Source organism: Punica granatum, chromosome 2 (genome assembly GCF_007655135.1).
Source record: "Punica granatum isolate Tunisia-2019 chromosome 2, ASM765513v2, whole genome shotgun sequence".
Classification (NCBI taxonomy): domain Eukaryota; kingdom Viridiplantae; phylum Streptophyta; class Magnoliopsida; order Myrtales; family Lythraceae; genus Punica; species Punica granatum.
In genome coordinates this window covers 7,762,670-7,777,832 of record NC_045128.1, presented here as the reverse complement: position 1 = coordinate 7,777,832, position 15,163 = coordinate 7,762,670, and the positions used below count along the sequence as shown (strand labels likewise).

Below are 15,163 nucleotides of genomic sequence, written 5' to 3'. Positions count from 1 at the left end.
CCTTTTTGAGTGCTAGGATTCAGTCTCCTCGATCCCTGAGCTCATTGGCGATTGACGGCAGGAGATTTCATCCATGCGTAAAAGATGAGCTCAACAGAACTTTGCACGAGCTCAGCTCTTCTTGCCATCTCCACACTTCTCTCTCTCTCGTGCTCTTGTGCTCTGTTTTTCTCTTGTTCTGCATCGTTTTCTTCTTCCCCTTTCCCCCGTGAATAAATAAATAAATACATGAATAATGTGAATGCTGAGGCGATGGAAATGATGCTGGGAGACAGGAGGGGAAAGGTTGAGCCACGTGGGGTCCATAGCACCACTACCTCTTTTTTTTCTTTTCTTTTTTTTTTATGCTTCAGAATATGTACATAATATATATATATATATATATACACTTATATAACATGTAAGTAAATGTATGTGTATATATATATAAACTATTTGAAATTAAAAAAAAAATATCAGGTCTCACATTTCTCCAGCTACTTCATGAAGGCTATCGTGCAGTAATGATTCATGGGTATTGTATTCCATTCTACCGCACGGTGCAAGGATACACAAAGATTCCTTATTGTATTCCATCATTTACCATCACTGAAACGCAGGGGGAAAAAAAAGGCTTAGAAAGAGAGGATTACAGTTCCAATTCTCCAATATAATGCAACAGTGCTTATCCAAAAGGGGAAAGAAATAAAGAGAGAGAGGCTGCCAATGCAATGCGTGCATGGAAACTTTCATGAGTATCTCCAACTCAAAACTATGATGTTTGTCACTCCAGGGAACTCGCCGGAACTAAGACCTGCAATAGTTCAAACAGTGTTTTCTTTTTCTTTATTTACCACAGCAAGAAGATAGCAATGGGTTTTCCTGGCGAAGCAGGCGTCTAATTCAACAGTGAGACAAGGGTACCGGCTCCAGCAAGAGCAACAGGTCTGCTGCAGACAAGACTTCCACTTCTTCAAGATCAATTTGCCTCTTAATCAGATCCTAGTTCTCCCGAAGAATCTCAACCTCGCCGAAAGGAAGCTTCGTCTCATCCTTCTTGAACTTGAACTACAAGAAGGGCAGACAACCCTTGTGGTTAAAGTCGCCGATGCGCTCAGGGGTTCAAGTGCCTCTCCGTTCGGTGCAAAAGATGGGGTCTCCCTGTTATACTTCTATTGCAGTATCCTCAGACACTCAGCTTTCCAACCTTCAAAATGCTCATTCACATATATCAATCCTCTATGCCTCTGTTCGGTTAGTGCTGTAACAGGGTCTGCTTCCTCATTTCCTCTCTGCGAAGCCAATAGCTGCTTCTGAAGCAAGTTTCCTCATCAATTTAATTGAGTCCTGCAAATACCTTAACCTTCACCCAGTTTTATTTTCGAATGAGTGGGAATTTTCCCGCTCATGATTTTTTTTAAAAACAAACATCGATGTTTGAAAGGCATCATCACTGATGAAAAATGGGTTGGCCCTGACCCCTTTACGGCGACGTTTACCAAAAAGTCGGGCAAAATTCCAAAACGTAAGCATAGAGTTAACATAAGCTGGTCAATCCTGACGTTTTTCAGAACATCGGGATTGACCCATTCTGACTATTTTTTCTTGACGTTTTGCATAATGTCAGGATATAAATGTCGGACTAGGCCCCTTTTTCTGTAGTGATCCATCTGCACTTTGCGCGAAGCTATTATTTGTGATGGATTTTAGTTTATCATTTAATTTGATTCAATTTTAATAAGTTTATAATTTATCTCTTGATAACTTTCAAATTAACATTTAATATAAAATATTTTACTAAAACTAATGCAGTGAACTAACTTTATTGAAATACTTAAATATCTAAATAAGTTTATTTTAATTAATATTATGGTAAACAATTAGATTTGTAGCTCCTAAAAAAACTTTTAAATTTTTAACATCAAAATTTTAAAAGTCGGTTTGATTTCAAAATGTCATCTTCTAAATCATAATTAATCAATCATAAAATTAATATTTTTAACGTCAAACAATTTTAATTAACTTGGAATTTTAAATTAAAATTATTTGCATTTTAAACAATGAGTCAATTTAAATTCAGAATGTATTCAGTTTTTTTATGAAAATTAAAAATTATTAATTTTCTAAAAAATCTCTTTACATTTTCAAGCAAGTAATATTAGTTGTGAAAACTTCATTTTGTACTTTAATTTAAATTTATAAATTATTTAACTTTAATATACATAGTTAAAATTCAATATATTTTTAAATAAGATAGTAAAGTATAAATTTTAAATAATTTCAAAATTGATTATTTTGATAATTAGTTTCTTGCTAACCAAAATGTATAAATTTATGTTTATTTTGAGTTTAACTTGAATTTATAATTATTTCACTCTTAGATGTCAATTTACAATTTGATATATTTCTACATGCGTAAGATAGTACTAAAGTATATCATTTTATATTATTTCAAAACCCATGATTTTTTCCGTAATTAGTTTTTTAATTATAATATGGAATATTCATAATTATTTTGAGTTTTGACTTAAATTTGTAAATCATGTTATTCTAATATACTAAGATAAGATTCGAAATATTTTTACATACATGAGAGTAAAGTATGTAATGCTAAATTATTTTGAAATCATGATTTTTGAACTAGTTTGTTTTTAATCATAATATTGAATGCTTTTGCTTATTTTTGGTCTAACTTAAATTTGTTAATATTTCACACTAATGTACAAAATCAAAATTTGATATATCTTTTACTGTTTTACATGCATAAAATAATAAAACATATGAATTTAGATTATTTCAAAATTCACAATTTTTAAATAATTAGTTTCTTTTTATTTATAATTATATATTAAATATTTATGCCATTAAAATTATATTATTCACAATATGTATTAAATGCATATCACTAATTAGCGTGGGCAGTTACAAATGCATGAGAATGCTTTATTTTGCCAAATGTGCATAGATGGCGACCTCTAATGATTGCCCTGGGCTTTGCATAATATGTATAGATATATGGATTCACAATATGTATTAGATGCATATTACTAATTGACGTGTGCTGTTACAAATGCATGAGAGGGCTCTATTTTGCCAAATGTGTGAGAGTGGTAGCCTCTAGTGATTGCCCCAAGCTTTATATATTATATATAGAGATATAGTTTCTTCATTCCATTTATTTGATAAGATATTAGAGTATTTATGGTTTGATATGAATTAGAGTATATTTGATTTAATACCGTTATACTGATCCACACCCTAGAAAAGGGTGGATAGGTTGGGGCAGGGAAATTGACCCTTGGGTGGGTTGTAGGTTGCTACTAAGCTCTATCCATAAATTTCAAAATTATCCTTCTATTGGGTGACTTTGGGAGACTTACGCAATTGGCACGAAACCTTTTACATTTGTAACACTTACATAAAATATCTAACTAAAACCTGTAATATTTTTGTGCAAACGTTTTTCGTACATTTGTAACATTGTTATACAAATCGTCAATTTTGAGCTAACGGCGTTAGTAATTGCTCAAAGGGATCCTTGGTGGCTATTGACATGTCAAGGTTGTTGACGTGGCTCTTGCATGGCAGTTGGTGACATTTTTAAATTAAAAATCAAAATCAAAATTAGAAACAAGTATTTTTAAATTTTGAAATGAGAAAATGAATCAAAATTAGAAATAGTTGAGTGAAATTAAATTGTAAATCAAACAATCAAAATTAATCAAAATTAGAAACAAAATTTAATAAAAAATAAATTTAAGAAGTATTTGAAAAATTAAATGAACAAACAAACAATGAGAAAATGAAAATGAAATTTAAAGTGAAAGGGAAAATTTTAATATAAAAATAAAATAAATTAATTATCAAAATGAAAATTTAAAATAATTAAAATATATTAAATATTTATTTTTATTTATTTTATTTTTAATTTTTAATTTTTATCTTATTTTTAATTTGAAAATGATGACGTAGGAGCTACGTGAATAAAGCTTGAGATGCCAACCAACATGAAGGAGTCAAGCCAGCAACTATTAATGCCATAAATCCATAATTGATGATTTACATTTTACAACTTTGGTGCAAAAATTATTACAATTTTTAATTTTTATGTCCAAAATATTATTGTAAAATATTGGTAAAAAGATAATTTTGGTCCTCAATGTTTGGAGATTTTGCCGCTTTGGTCCTAAGCCGTTTATCTTTTTTGCTACTTTGTCCTCAACCTTTTGCTTTCTTGCTATTTTAGTCCAGATGCCACGATTTCCATCAAAGATAACATTTTCCGTCCAAAAAAATTATTTTTAATATTTAATCTTTCTTTTTCACTTTTTTAAAAATCAAATCTAACACAATAATAACCCCCAAATTGGAGAGGATATGGGTAGGGGGCATCGAGGGGCCACATCGCTGGCTATCACCCCCAAATCGGTATCTCTAGTCGCTAGTGGCCGGCGGCGAGGCCTCGAGCCCTCCCAAAATCAGATCAAGGTGGCTTAGCCTGAAACTGCACTGGCGAGGCACAGGATTATAAACTATTTCAGTCAGTATATACTCAGTGCAGTATGATTATGAGCATGCAGTGGCAATAGGGCCGGCAATATTTGACACGACACGATAACACGACACGGAGTTAAACGGGTTCGGGTTGGGCATTTTTGGTATTTGGTCTAAACCGGTCCAACCCGTTTAGATACAGTTAATAAACGTGTCTTATCGGGTTGAACTCGTGTAATCCGATTATACATGATTAAACCTGTTTATTTAGACGTGTTTAATCGTGTTATTTAATCGTGTAACCTGTTAACCCGTTTATCTAACTGAATTTACCAAAATACTCTTCCACTAACCCTAATTTTGAATGGTTAACCGGGTTGAATAAACATGTCGTGTATAAAAAGGTCGTGTTGACATGTCCGAGTAATCGGGTATAATCGTGTCGTGTATGGATACGTGTACGTATTGTGACACATTTCAATAAACAGGTTTAAATGTGTCGTGTACGGGTTGATATGAATATAAACATGTCGTGTTCGTGTATGTAAAACCTGACCCGTTTAATAATCGTGTCGTGTACAGGTACTGACTTCGATGACACGAACCCGTTTAAACACAACACATATAAACACAACACGATACGAATTGCCACCCCTAAATGGCAAGGCCACCTTTGGTCTCGCCAATGCGTACCGGCTGAAATAGTTCATAACTTGTGCATTGAAATCCGACCTGATTGTATTCAATGAAACCTGATAGCTATTAATACAAGCAAAAGTAACCCGTGCATTACTGCAGATTCATTTTAAAAAACAATTGATTGATAGTTGACAATAAGATTACAATGGATTCTATTTGTTAGAATTTTTAAATATTTTATTTTCTTCTTTTTCATAGTATAGCCTCCTTCAATATTTTTTTATTTCAATTATCACATGCTTATCTTCTACAGATATAAAATAACATTGAAGTAACAAAATAATCATTATATTAAACGGTTAGATAGAAATTGACAGTTGAGTAAAAATAATGCCATAGAATACAGCATAACTAATTAGAATATTATCTATAGGAATTAATGGGGTTCTTGCAAGTATAAAAATTAGTATGATTAAGAGTATTTTATTGAGTCCATTTCAAGTTAAAACTTGTTGCAATGATTTAATTTAAATCAATTTATTTGAGATATATTACTTTCTCATGAAAAAACTATTTTCAATCTTAGTAAATTTATAATGCCGCGGAGCATATTTTATTTTTTTATCAATTGATTATTAAAATGTAAGAATGAATACAAAATGGGAAGAGACATGCTCGAGTAACTTAACAATACTTGTTTTTGGTCCTAAAAGTATAAATGATTAATGTTGAATCGTATTAAAAAAATTTAATGAAATATTTTTCAATTTTCCGATTAAGATCAACCGTGGACCCAACACAAGTTCATGCAAAAGCATTAGGCCCAATACACCAAGCAAAAGCCGAGAAAACATAACAGAACTTTGCTAAAACAAGAATAATTCGGCCCAAGAGAACTGAGCTTCCCAATTTCCAACGGCTTTATCAGTTCCACTTTACTGCAAAACCTTGCTCCATACCTGCTTTGTGAAGTGACAAGAGCCAAAATAAATAAATAAATAATGAAAAAGATTTCTACTCTACATATCATCATCACAAAAACAAGATGTTTCCATCCACATGCTCCAAGTAGCAACTTGATCGAGCATGGAAAGACTGCTTTTGATAGCCAACCAGCTGATGAAGCAGTCTCTTGGAATGCTAAGGTGGAACCAAACCAGAGATAGCTTTTCGAGTTTATCAATTTTTTAATGAAATTATCTTATTTCATCCGCCTTGACTTTACGATATAAAATTCCTTATGAACTTCGCCCCCCTCGGACAAAGTTTCTAAATCCATCCCTGAACCAAACGAGTAAGTACCACTCAACAGTTGCTTCCTTGCTTTCAATTTTCAACTGATTTTTGTGATAGAAAATGAATATACTTTAATTATAGAGAAAGTATTAGAGCTAGCATAAAATGAATATAAAATTAAGGGATCAAATTACAACAATGTTTTTTGAATTTTTTCTAATATTTTAATTTTTCTTTCAAAAACAAAGTTTTTAATTTTTTTTATAGTACTAGTAGGTAGGTGCGTGCATTGCACGCGAAGCACTATATAAGTGGTTAATTATTTTATCTTCATGAGTTTGACGAAAATTGGTTAATTGTCGAAAAACCCTTTGATTATGAACTTGAATTTCAAATGGCTATGATAATAATCGCTTGAGATGGAACACTGGGACCAAAATGAGAAGCCTTATAACTCCAGCTTCAAAAAGCAAAGATGCCAAGAGATCACCATTTTTGGGGTAGCCACTGGACATGGTGGCCAAGCTCCAACCGCCTAGGTAGATATACACGTGCATTGCACGTGAAATTTTCTTTAAGGATTTTATCGGGATTGCTATGCTTCTATGTTTCTTTTGAAAATTGCTCGTTGCTTTGGATATGGACTAAGGGTCATTATAGAGACACTCAGCAGAGGGATCAAAGAGCAGGAAAGGAAAAAAAAAAAAAAAAACGGGGGGCGGGCCTTTAAGTACTAAGAAGTCCATCCTCAAAGTGGCAGACAACACCTAGAATCCACTCTCTCCGTCCCTCTTGTAAGATCCAAATCCATTCTCTCCCCAGAAAACCCTGAAATTGGAAAATCTTCATCCGAAAACATCATCAGGATCACGATATTTAAGGAGAAAACATGCGCATCAAAAGCTACTACCTCATTGATACCATATACGAGCAATATTAGCATAGCAGTAACAAACGAAATAGAATTAGAGGCATTTGAATGATGCATAAAATCACTATACTTGCATAAAAAATTGAAGCTGTGCATTGATTTTTCCGACCCATCAACAGTATGGGGCTCCAAGGTATAAGAAGAATCAATCTTTTCGAGGCTATAATTTGTTGGACTTAGAGGGAGAAGTTTTCTTTTAATTTTATATTTTTCATTTTTTTTCGGCTGGGTGACTGATATGATAATATGTCCTAACTATACCAACATTTGGAAAGTCATACAGGTAGAACAACAGCACTTGAAAATACAAAGATTTCGCAGGGGCATTTCCTCAAACAGTTGGCGTGCGACCATTGTCATACTCCCCGTGCATGGAACTTGGAGGCGCCTTACACCCCAGGATTGGATGAAGAAGTGCAGTGGCGAGATTAAAATTAAAGGAAGTAACAGAGAATGTCATATTCCCGAGTCAACAGAAAAAGAATCCAAAGTTACCTTCGAGAACGAACTGCACTTTGCAAGAAATGGGAGGAGATCCGGTCTCAACTGAGAGATTGCAATTCTTGCATCATCGGGAAGCCTAGCAATGTGGAGGCTTCTCTGTTTTAGCAACCGATATATATATATATATATATATATATATAAAAAAATACTAATTTTGCATTTGACTGATTCATCTCTGACATGCCTCATATTTCACCTGTGCAGCGTACATTTTTTTTTTTTTTATTTTCCTCAATCAAAATCAAAATTAAAATTAAAGTTTTGTAACTTGAATACAAATGGATTATTAAATTTTTTATTTTGCAAGTCATTTTTTTTACCTAATTTCTATAACACACATATTTATATGATAATATAACATTTATAACGGGGCATGGTAGGAGGAGAAGAAGGAATTGACAGGTGCAAATTTTTAAACATGAGTGAATAGTTGCAAGGGCATGGTAGGAAGAGGATAGTTATGTCATTTTATGTAAATTGAAAGGGTATTTTTGGAACTTAAATGTGGGGAACAATGAAAGGAGGTTCACACTTTTATATATTGTATAGATAAGAGCATTTTATTAAATTCATTTCGGATCGTTAAATGAAATTTTTTCGATTTTTTAATGTTTTCTTTTATACACAAAGTTTTTAATTTTTTAAATATATAATGTTGATTTATGAGATAGGTCATTATATTCTCGACTTTTTAACTTTATTCATAAAATGTTTTTTCAATTTATTATATTTGTGAGACTGTTGTTATTTTCTCGATGTTTTGAACTTTTTCTTTAAACAAATTTTTAAATTTTTTAAAATAGATACAGATTTATGAGTGTAATCATTATTTTCTCAATTTTTTATTTTCAATAAAAATATTTTATGAAATATCTCAAATAAAAAAATAAGTAAAATTATATTTAGTTTTCAAAAATCAAATCAGATCATATGTCCTTTTATAGATATAGATTTGATGTTTATCTATATATAAATAGCGGACGTACCGATTTGGCTCTGAAAAAAATATTGCCACCACTAAATGCGAGTTCTTTAATTTTTTGTATGCACACAATTTTATTTTGGTACGTCTACCATGAAGGTGAGTTCTTCAACTGCTTGCTTTTCTAACATGTAAACTTTGGTTAAATTTTGGGATTCTCCAATTTATGTATGTAGTTAATGTGAGACACAATGTATTACCATGATGTAATGTGGTTGGAATTTTTTTTATGCATCTCTTCTCAAATTGGCAGACATGAGTTTTTTAATTTTTTTATATCTTTAATTTGTACTAATGTACTAATTTTTTCATTATCTTACTCATAAAATAATAATAATATTATTATTTTTATATATAATAGTAATAGAGTATACTTTTATTGATTTTAAATTATTATTTATAACAATAATTTATATAATTGAAATATAAAAAAAATCATGTTTAATTTCGTGCAACGCATTCTGTCTATTATTTGTTAATATAATAAGGAGAAGAAATGACCTTATTGGGCAACTTGCCTTATCTCTTTCCTTAAGCTTATAGTTTTTGGCCACTCGATCGCAAACTCCGCTTTTCTTGTCATACCGAATTCTCATTACATTTTCTCATATTTATGCACCTTAAAGGGAAAAGTATGGTTTTGTTCCTCTATCAAATAATACTTTTCTATTTTAACCTTTTTTCTATTTTTTTCTTATGTTTTCATCCTTTACCTTCATATACTTTTTTTATTTTTGTCCTTTCGTTACTTACACCAGTTAATTGTATTGTATCAGCTGCACTCATTCAACGTCATAAACGAAAAAAAGGGAAAAAAGTCAATAAATCATAAACCAAAAATTAGTTGGCTACCGCCCATCCCAAAAAAAGACAATCGCAGCCCACCAGAGCCTCCATTGTGAGCGTGTATATAGGTACGTGAAATCCATCAATGAAATGAAGCCTTAGAGCTCTATTCAATATTTTAGAGTAGGAGTGGAAGATGAAAAAGAAGAAGATGAGTTGCCGTTGTTTTCTCTTTTTTTGGGGTGAATTGTACTTGCAGAGCACGAGAAACCTTTTTTTTTTTTTTTCTCCTGGTCCTTAGCCAAATTTCTTGCGCCCACATGGAGGAAGAAGCCAACTAGTTTTCTATTTATAATTTATTGACTACCTTTTTTTAATGTTCATGTTGTGGAATGAGCATCACATATGGCAGCTGATGTGGCTTCAACTGAGCATAATTTAACGTTATTAGTAACATAAGGATTAAAACATAAAGTAAATGAAGGTAAAGGATGAAAATAGAACAAGAAATAAAAAAAAAGGACGAAAACAAAAAATTACTCAATGGTAGATGATCAAAATCATACTTTTCCCGCACCTTAAAAGAATCAGTACAGCTTGCTCGCGTTATATGGTAACATTTGGAGCGACTCATCCAGAGCGATCCAAGACTTGTGAAAGGATGACACAACACAGCTAGAGAGTAAATTAGTTGGCATTAATCATGTAAAAAGGCACGAGCTTTGCATTTTTTTTTTAAATGGAACACGACCTTTAGAAAATAGTATAAAGATGCATAACCTTTGTATTTTTTTCTAAATATAGTATGACCTTTAGAAAATAACAAAAAATGTACTACATTTTGCAATTTTTCTTAAATATAGCATGACTTTTTAAAAATAACACAGAAATGCACGGCTTTCAGGTTTAGTTACGATTCTAGCACGACGTCAATTATTTCATTAAATGTAATGATAATAGCTAACATGGAACTAACGATAGCCGTTACCATTTGATGGAATAATTGACTTCGTGCTAGATGCGCAACTAATCTAAATGTCGTGTATTTCTATGCTATTTTTCAAAAGTCGTGCTATATTATGAAAAGAATGCAAATGTCATGTCTTTCTGTGTTATTTTTCAAAGGTCGTCCCTTGATGTGATATTTTCTAAACACTACAACACAAATGAGCTATTGAAACGGAATTATATGTCTCTATAGACTTTATTTGCCTCTATAACTTTTACAGACAAATAAATTAATTGATACTATTGGTGCTATTTGTATAGATCTTGAGGGACAAATTTGAAACAAATTATTATTTGTTTCTAATTAGTTCAATTAGAAACAAATGATTTGCCTCTAAAAATTAGTTCAATTGTTTCTAAATACTTTTTATGGAACCAAGTGGCGGGTTCCAAATTCAAACAAACCAACTCAATCCACCAACATAATTAATTCTACACCAGAGAGAATCAAACCCATGACATCCATTTTAATAGAACATCGCCTTATCCAATGCACCAATGTTCCTTGTCTAAATTTGCAACTTTTATTATTTATTATATTTTAATGATAATATTTATATTCTAAATAAATCATTTATAATTTGTATTTATAAGTTTTATTTTTTAGTAACCTACAAATTAATAATATTTATTCCAATAAAATTATTTTCTGAGAGTTTATCCTTTTAAAGAAATTTTTTTGATAGGCTCCTATTTGAAATTATATTGGATAATTTCAGATATAATTTTTGTAAATAATTTGTTGGTCAAGCGGAAAGACTTTGTGTTTGATATTAGAATTGAGTTGAGTTGAGTTTTGGTTTTAATTGATTTGCAATGATTGTGTTGTTGAATTATGAGAAAAAGTGTGAAAAAGTAATGAATAGTTGAGAGAAAATGATAATTAAGTAATGATTGTATTGTTGAATTGTGGAAAAAATAATTAATAGTTGAGAAAATTTAGTATTAAAAATTGAATTAAATGGTTAAAAAATTAAAGAAAAAAGGGAAAAGTAATAATTGCGTTATTGAAGATAAGTGGAATTGAATTGAGTCAAAAAAAATTTTAAAGCCAAACAATTGAGTTGAGTTGAGTTGTGGTCGCTGAATTTTTTGTGGTCGTTAAAAAATTTCTAAATTTGAATTGAATTGAAGATAAATGGAATTCTTGTGGTCGATGAATTTTTCTTGTATAAGTGGTCGTCAAATTTAAGTAGAGAATGAGAAGAGAGACATGATGAGGAACATAAAGAACCGAGAAAGAAATGTAAAGCATGACAAGAGAAAATACTTGCATTGAAAAAAAAGCTGATGTGTGTGTATATATATATATATACATACAAGGAATGGTTCCCAGAAAAAAAAAGATTGAAAGAGTGAAAAATTGAAATGAATAAAGTAAAATTAATGAATTACACTATATTCTTATCTTGTAAAATTTTTAACTTCAAAAAAATCAAAGAGTGGGTCTCATTTATACTACTTTTTTCTACAACAAAACAGCATAACTCATACAAAGTCAAAGGGTGGACTCCATTTATACCACTCTTTTTCAAAATCAAAAGCTGATTTTAAAATCCTACTATGAAACCAAACGCAGCGTAAAAGCTTCAAATTCAATTTAGCAACTCTATATTAGTCTCTATACATTGATACACTTTAAAAGCGTATAAATTAGTCTCTATTGCTGATACTTAAGTCAACAATTTTTTTAATTAAGAGACAAATAATATATCATGTGGAGACACGATTTTATTTGTCCCTGAAAGTAAAGATTTAGAGACAAATGACATCATATAAGAGACATACCTCATTTGTTTTTAAAAGTATAGATTTAGAAACAAAACAATTGAATGTCTCTAATTTTTGTTTCTATAAATCATTTGTGTTGTAGTGAAATGTCGTATTATATTTAGAAAAAATGCAAAAATTGTACTTTTATAGGTGATTAACCCAATTAGTTTCCTGAATTTCAGCAATCAATACGGTCGTTATGAAGTAGGATAAGACAGTTCACCAAACATGTCAACTAACTTCTTTCGCTAACAAGAATTACTTCAACATGTGTCTCGTTTCACCCAAACAGAAAAGAATTCCAATTGTAACCCAAAAAAAAAAAAAAAAGAATTGCAATTGATAGCAAGGAGGCATCAATGGATGTCATAATTTCAGCTTAACTATTACTTTGTGGAATACGACCATTTCCATTCGCCGTATGAAAGAAGCACGGAATTGGTGTTCTGTTCTGTGCCGATATTCACAGCCTGGATCATTTCATTTGACTGAAGTTACATCTTTGCTTGTTTTCTGGATCTCATGTTTCGGGTGAGCAACCTTCTTGTGGTCGTCTTTAAGAGTCAGATTTTCCTGCTCAAAAAGTTGTTGAACAGATAAAAACCACAGGCGGCTCTGAATTTCAAGAGATTTCACTGGCTAACACTATCAAATGTGCAAGAAAGAGAACCATGTTCCGGGAAAAGCTTGAGCAGATGCGTAATGACAATTTGGCTTCACAAAATGATTGTTCGATGTTATCCGTCTTAAGTATTTTCTCGTCAAGAAAATGATTGTCCACATGAAGATCTCAAGACAAAACCAAGTACTGCGCTTTACAAATTAGACCTCCAATTTTCACACACATCTCCTATTTTTCCCGTCCTTTTGTTTCAACCCAAGTTTTTTATACATTAGATCTCTGTATGAAGTGTCTCACCTTAATTTCTAGATCACTCTCCATGCCTCGTCTGTTCTGGTTTCAGGCACCCCTTGGCAGAAAAAAGTACAAAGTAGAAGATTTCATTGTCATAATCCTAGTTCCGCTTTTCAGATAACTTGTCTTGCAAATCCGACTCACTCCTCCTGTTGAATGATCTCTCTCTAATAGTATCCAAGAGTGGCCTCCAAGCCTTAACAGACTTCTGTGACTTGTACCCGACCGAGCTCACCTCAGGCTCATAGAATCGGGTGGGGCTCCTTCCTGGGGAGCCAATGAACGCATTCGAAATGAAACCTCTCACCGGCGACCTCATCGGACTTGCTCCAGGACTGGCACTAAGACTCCTGTTCCCTGGTCTTTGGGAATTCGCCTTCTCCATGAGCTTCTTCACTAGAGTAGCCAAGTTTGCCGGGGAAACGTCGGGCTGGAGTGTTGAGTAAGGTAGCAGGAAGTACACACGTCCGGGCTCGAGCTTTGCGTTCGAGTTCAGGGGCTTGGAGAGTGGGGAGAGGAGCTGGGAAGGGGTGATGATGAAGTGCTTTGGGGGCTTGGAAGTGATTAGCTGGTTGACAAAGATTGGGGGATCAAAATCCTCCACAAGGCCATTCAAGTGAACTATCCTGACATTTTTGGGCGCAGCCTGTCGCTTATTGGAAGAGGAGAGACAGCTTCCCATGTTTTACAGTGTTTTCTTCTCCTTGAAGAAGAGAGTGTTGCTTTGATTTGTAGTGAATTAAATTTAGAGAAGATGAGGTTGAAGAAAGGACTGAGTTTCCAAATGGGATAGGAACTTCCAAGGGGATTTATATATTTGTACTTTCGGATGGGACATGATAAGGAGAAGACTTCCTCTCAATTTTCCTTTGTTTATTTATTAATTTCATTGTTTTGTTTTTCTAAAAAGTTAGATAAAAGGGCACAAAAATCCATCGATAAGAATCGAATGCTGAAATTTTTGGCTCTAGATAAAAGCATGTACTATGCTAAACTATGTCCTCTTTTGGTATTTAGTTCTTTGATTTATATATTTTCTATTGGAATATCAAGACTTCTCTTAAACAAAAAAAAAATATTAATAGAAAAATCTTGAATAGAGGTAGGTATTATATAAATTAAATGGGCCAAACAAGAATTTTAGGAAAAAGATCTTTATCTCTTTCCAAAATTTTAATATTTTATCAGGAAATCATACGATATATTAATAAAAAACCGTTCATAAAATCCTTGGAACTGTTGGGTCAATACTTTGTTGTGGGTCATCCTATGTCAAACCAATGGCTCTGAGGAGTGTAGGAAGGTCTCGCCTTAGAATCGAATAATCCTCGCGTATCTTTAGATTTTCGATGAGAAAATTATGTGCCATGCCCAAGTACAAATGTTGACTTGCCATTTTACATTATATTATTGGAGGCAAGAAAACCAACTCCTTGGAGAACTTTATTGGGAAAAAAAATGTGGGCCCGGATATTGATATTTTTTCTTTATAGGTAGCTTCCGACCTGCTCATATGCGTCCAACAACTATAAGCAAAACCTCAGAAAATGACCCTTTTCCAAATTAACACTGACGACTTTTTTCTTCCATACACAAGCAAGGATTTATCTTGCTGATATGTGTGAGCTCAAACCATTAAATGACAACACATAAGCTCTTTAAATTTTAGTATTTTTTTGAAAATTTTCAAAGTAAATCACGGAATCTTCATGTCCTGATCAAAGAGAGATTCACAAAATAACAAAGATTAAAAAGAAAAAGGGAAGAGATTGCACCTACAAGCACGGGGCTCGAGCACTGGTGTGTCATGCATATATCCATGGGCAGCATGACTTAGCACTATTTACTTGTTCAAGATTATGTGTTTTGGAGTACAAGTATAGATAAACCCTCAGCCCTAACATCACCAATGGAG

General features: G+C 32.4%; 1 protein-coding gene and 1 long non-coding RNA gene across 2 annotated transcripts; both read right to left on the bottom strand.

Moving 5' to 3' along the window:
- Nucleotides 1-6,704: 6,704 nt before the first annotated feature.
- Nucleotides 6,705-8,212, bottom strand: LOC116194506. The gene is made up of 2 exons (XR_004154446.1): nucleotides 7,775-8,212; nucleotides 6,705-7,191 (listed from the first exon to the last, which is right to left on the bottom strand). It is a non-coding gene; the product is annotated as an uncharacterized LOC116194506 (long non-coding RNA).
- A 4,307-nt stretch (nucleotides 8,213-12,519) lies between these two features.
- LOC116194807 lies at nucleotides 12,520-14,066 on the bottom strand. The gene is made up of 2 exons (XM_031523700.1): nucleotides 13,252-14,066; nucleotides 12,520-12,905 (listed from the first exon to the last, which is right to left on the bottom strand). Exon 1 carries the CDS (start codon nucleotides 13,928-13,930, stop codon nucleotides 13,349-13,351), a length of 582 nt encoding a protein of 193 aa, XP_031379560.1. The 5' UTR covers nucleotides 13,931-14,066; the 3' UTR covers nucleotides 12,520-12,905; nucleotides 13,252-13,348.
- Nucleotides 14,067-15,163: the final 1,097 nt, after the last annotated feature.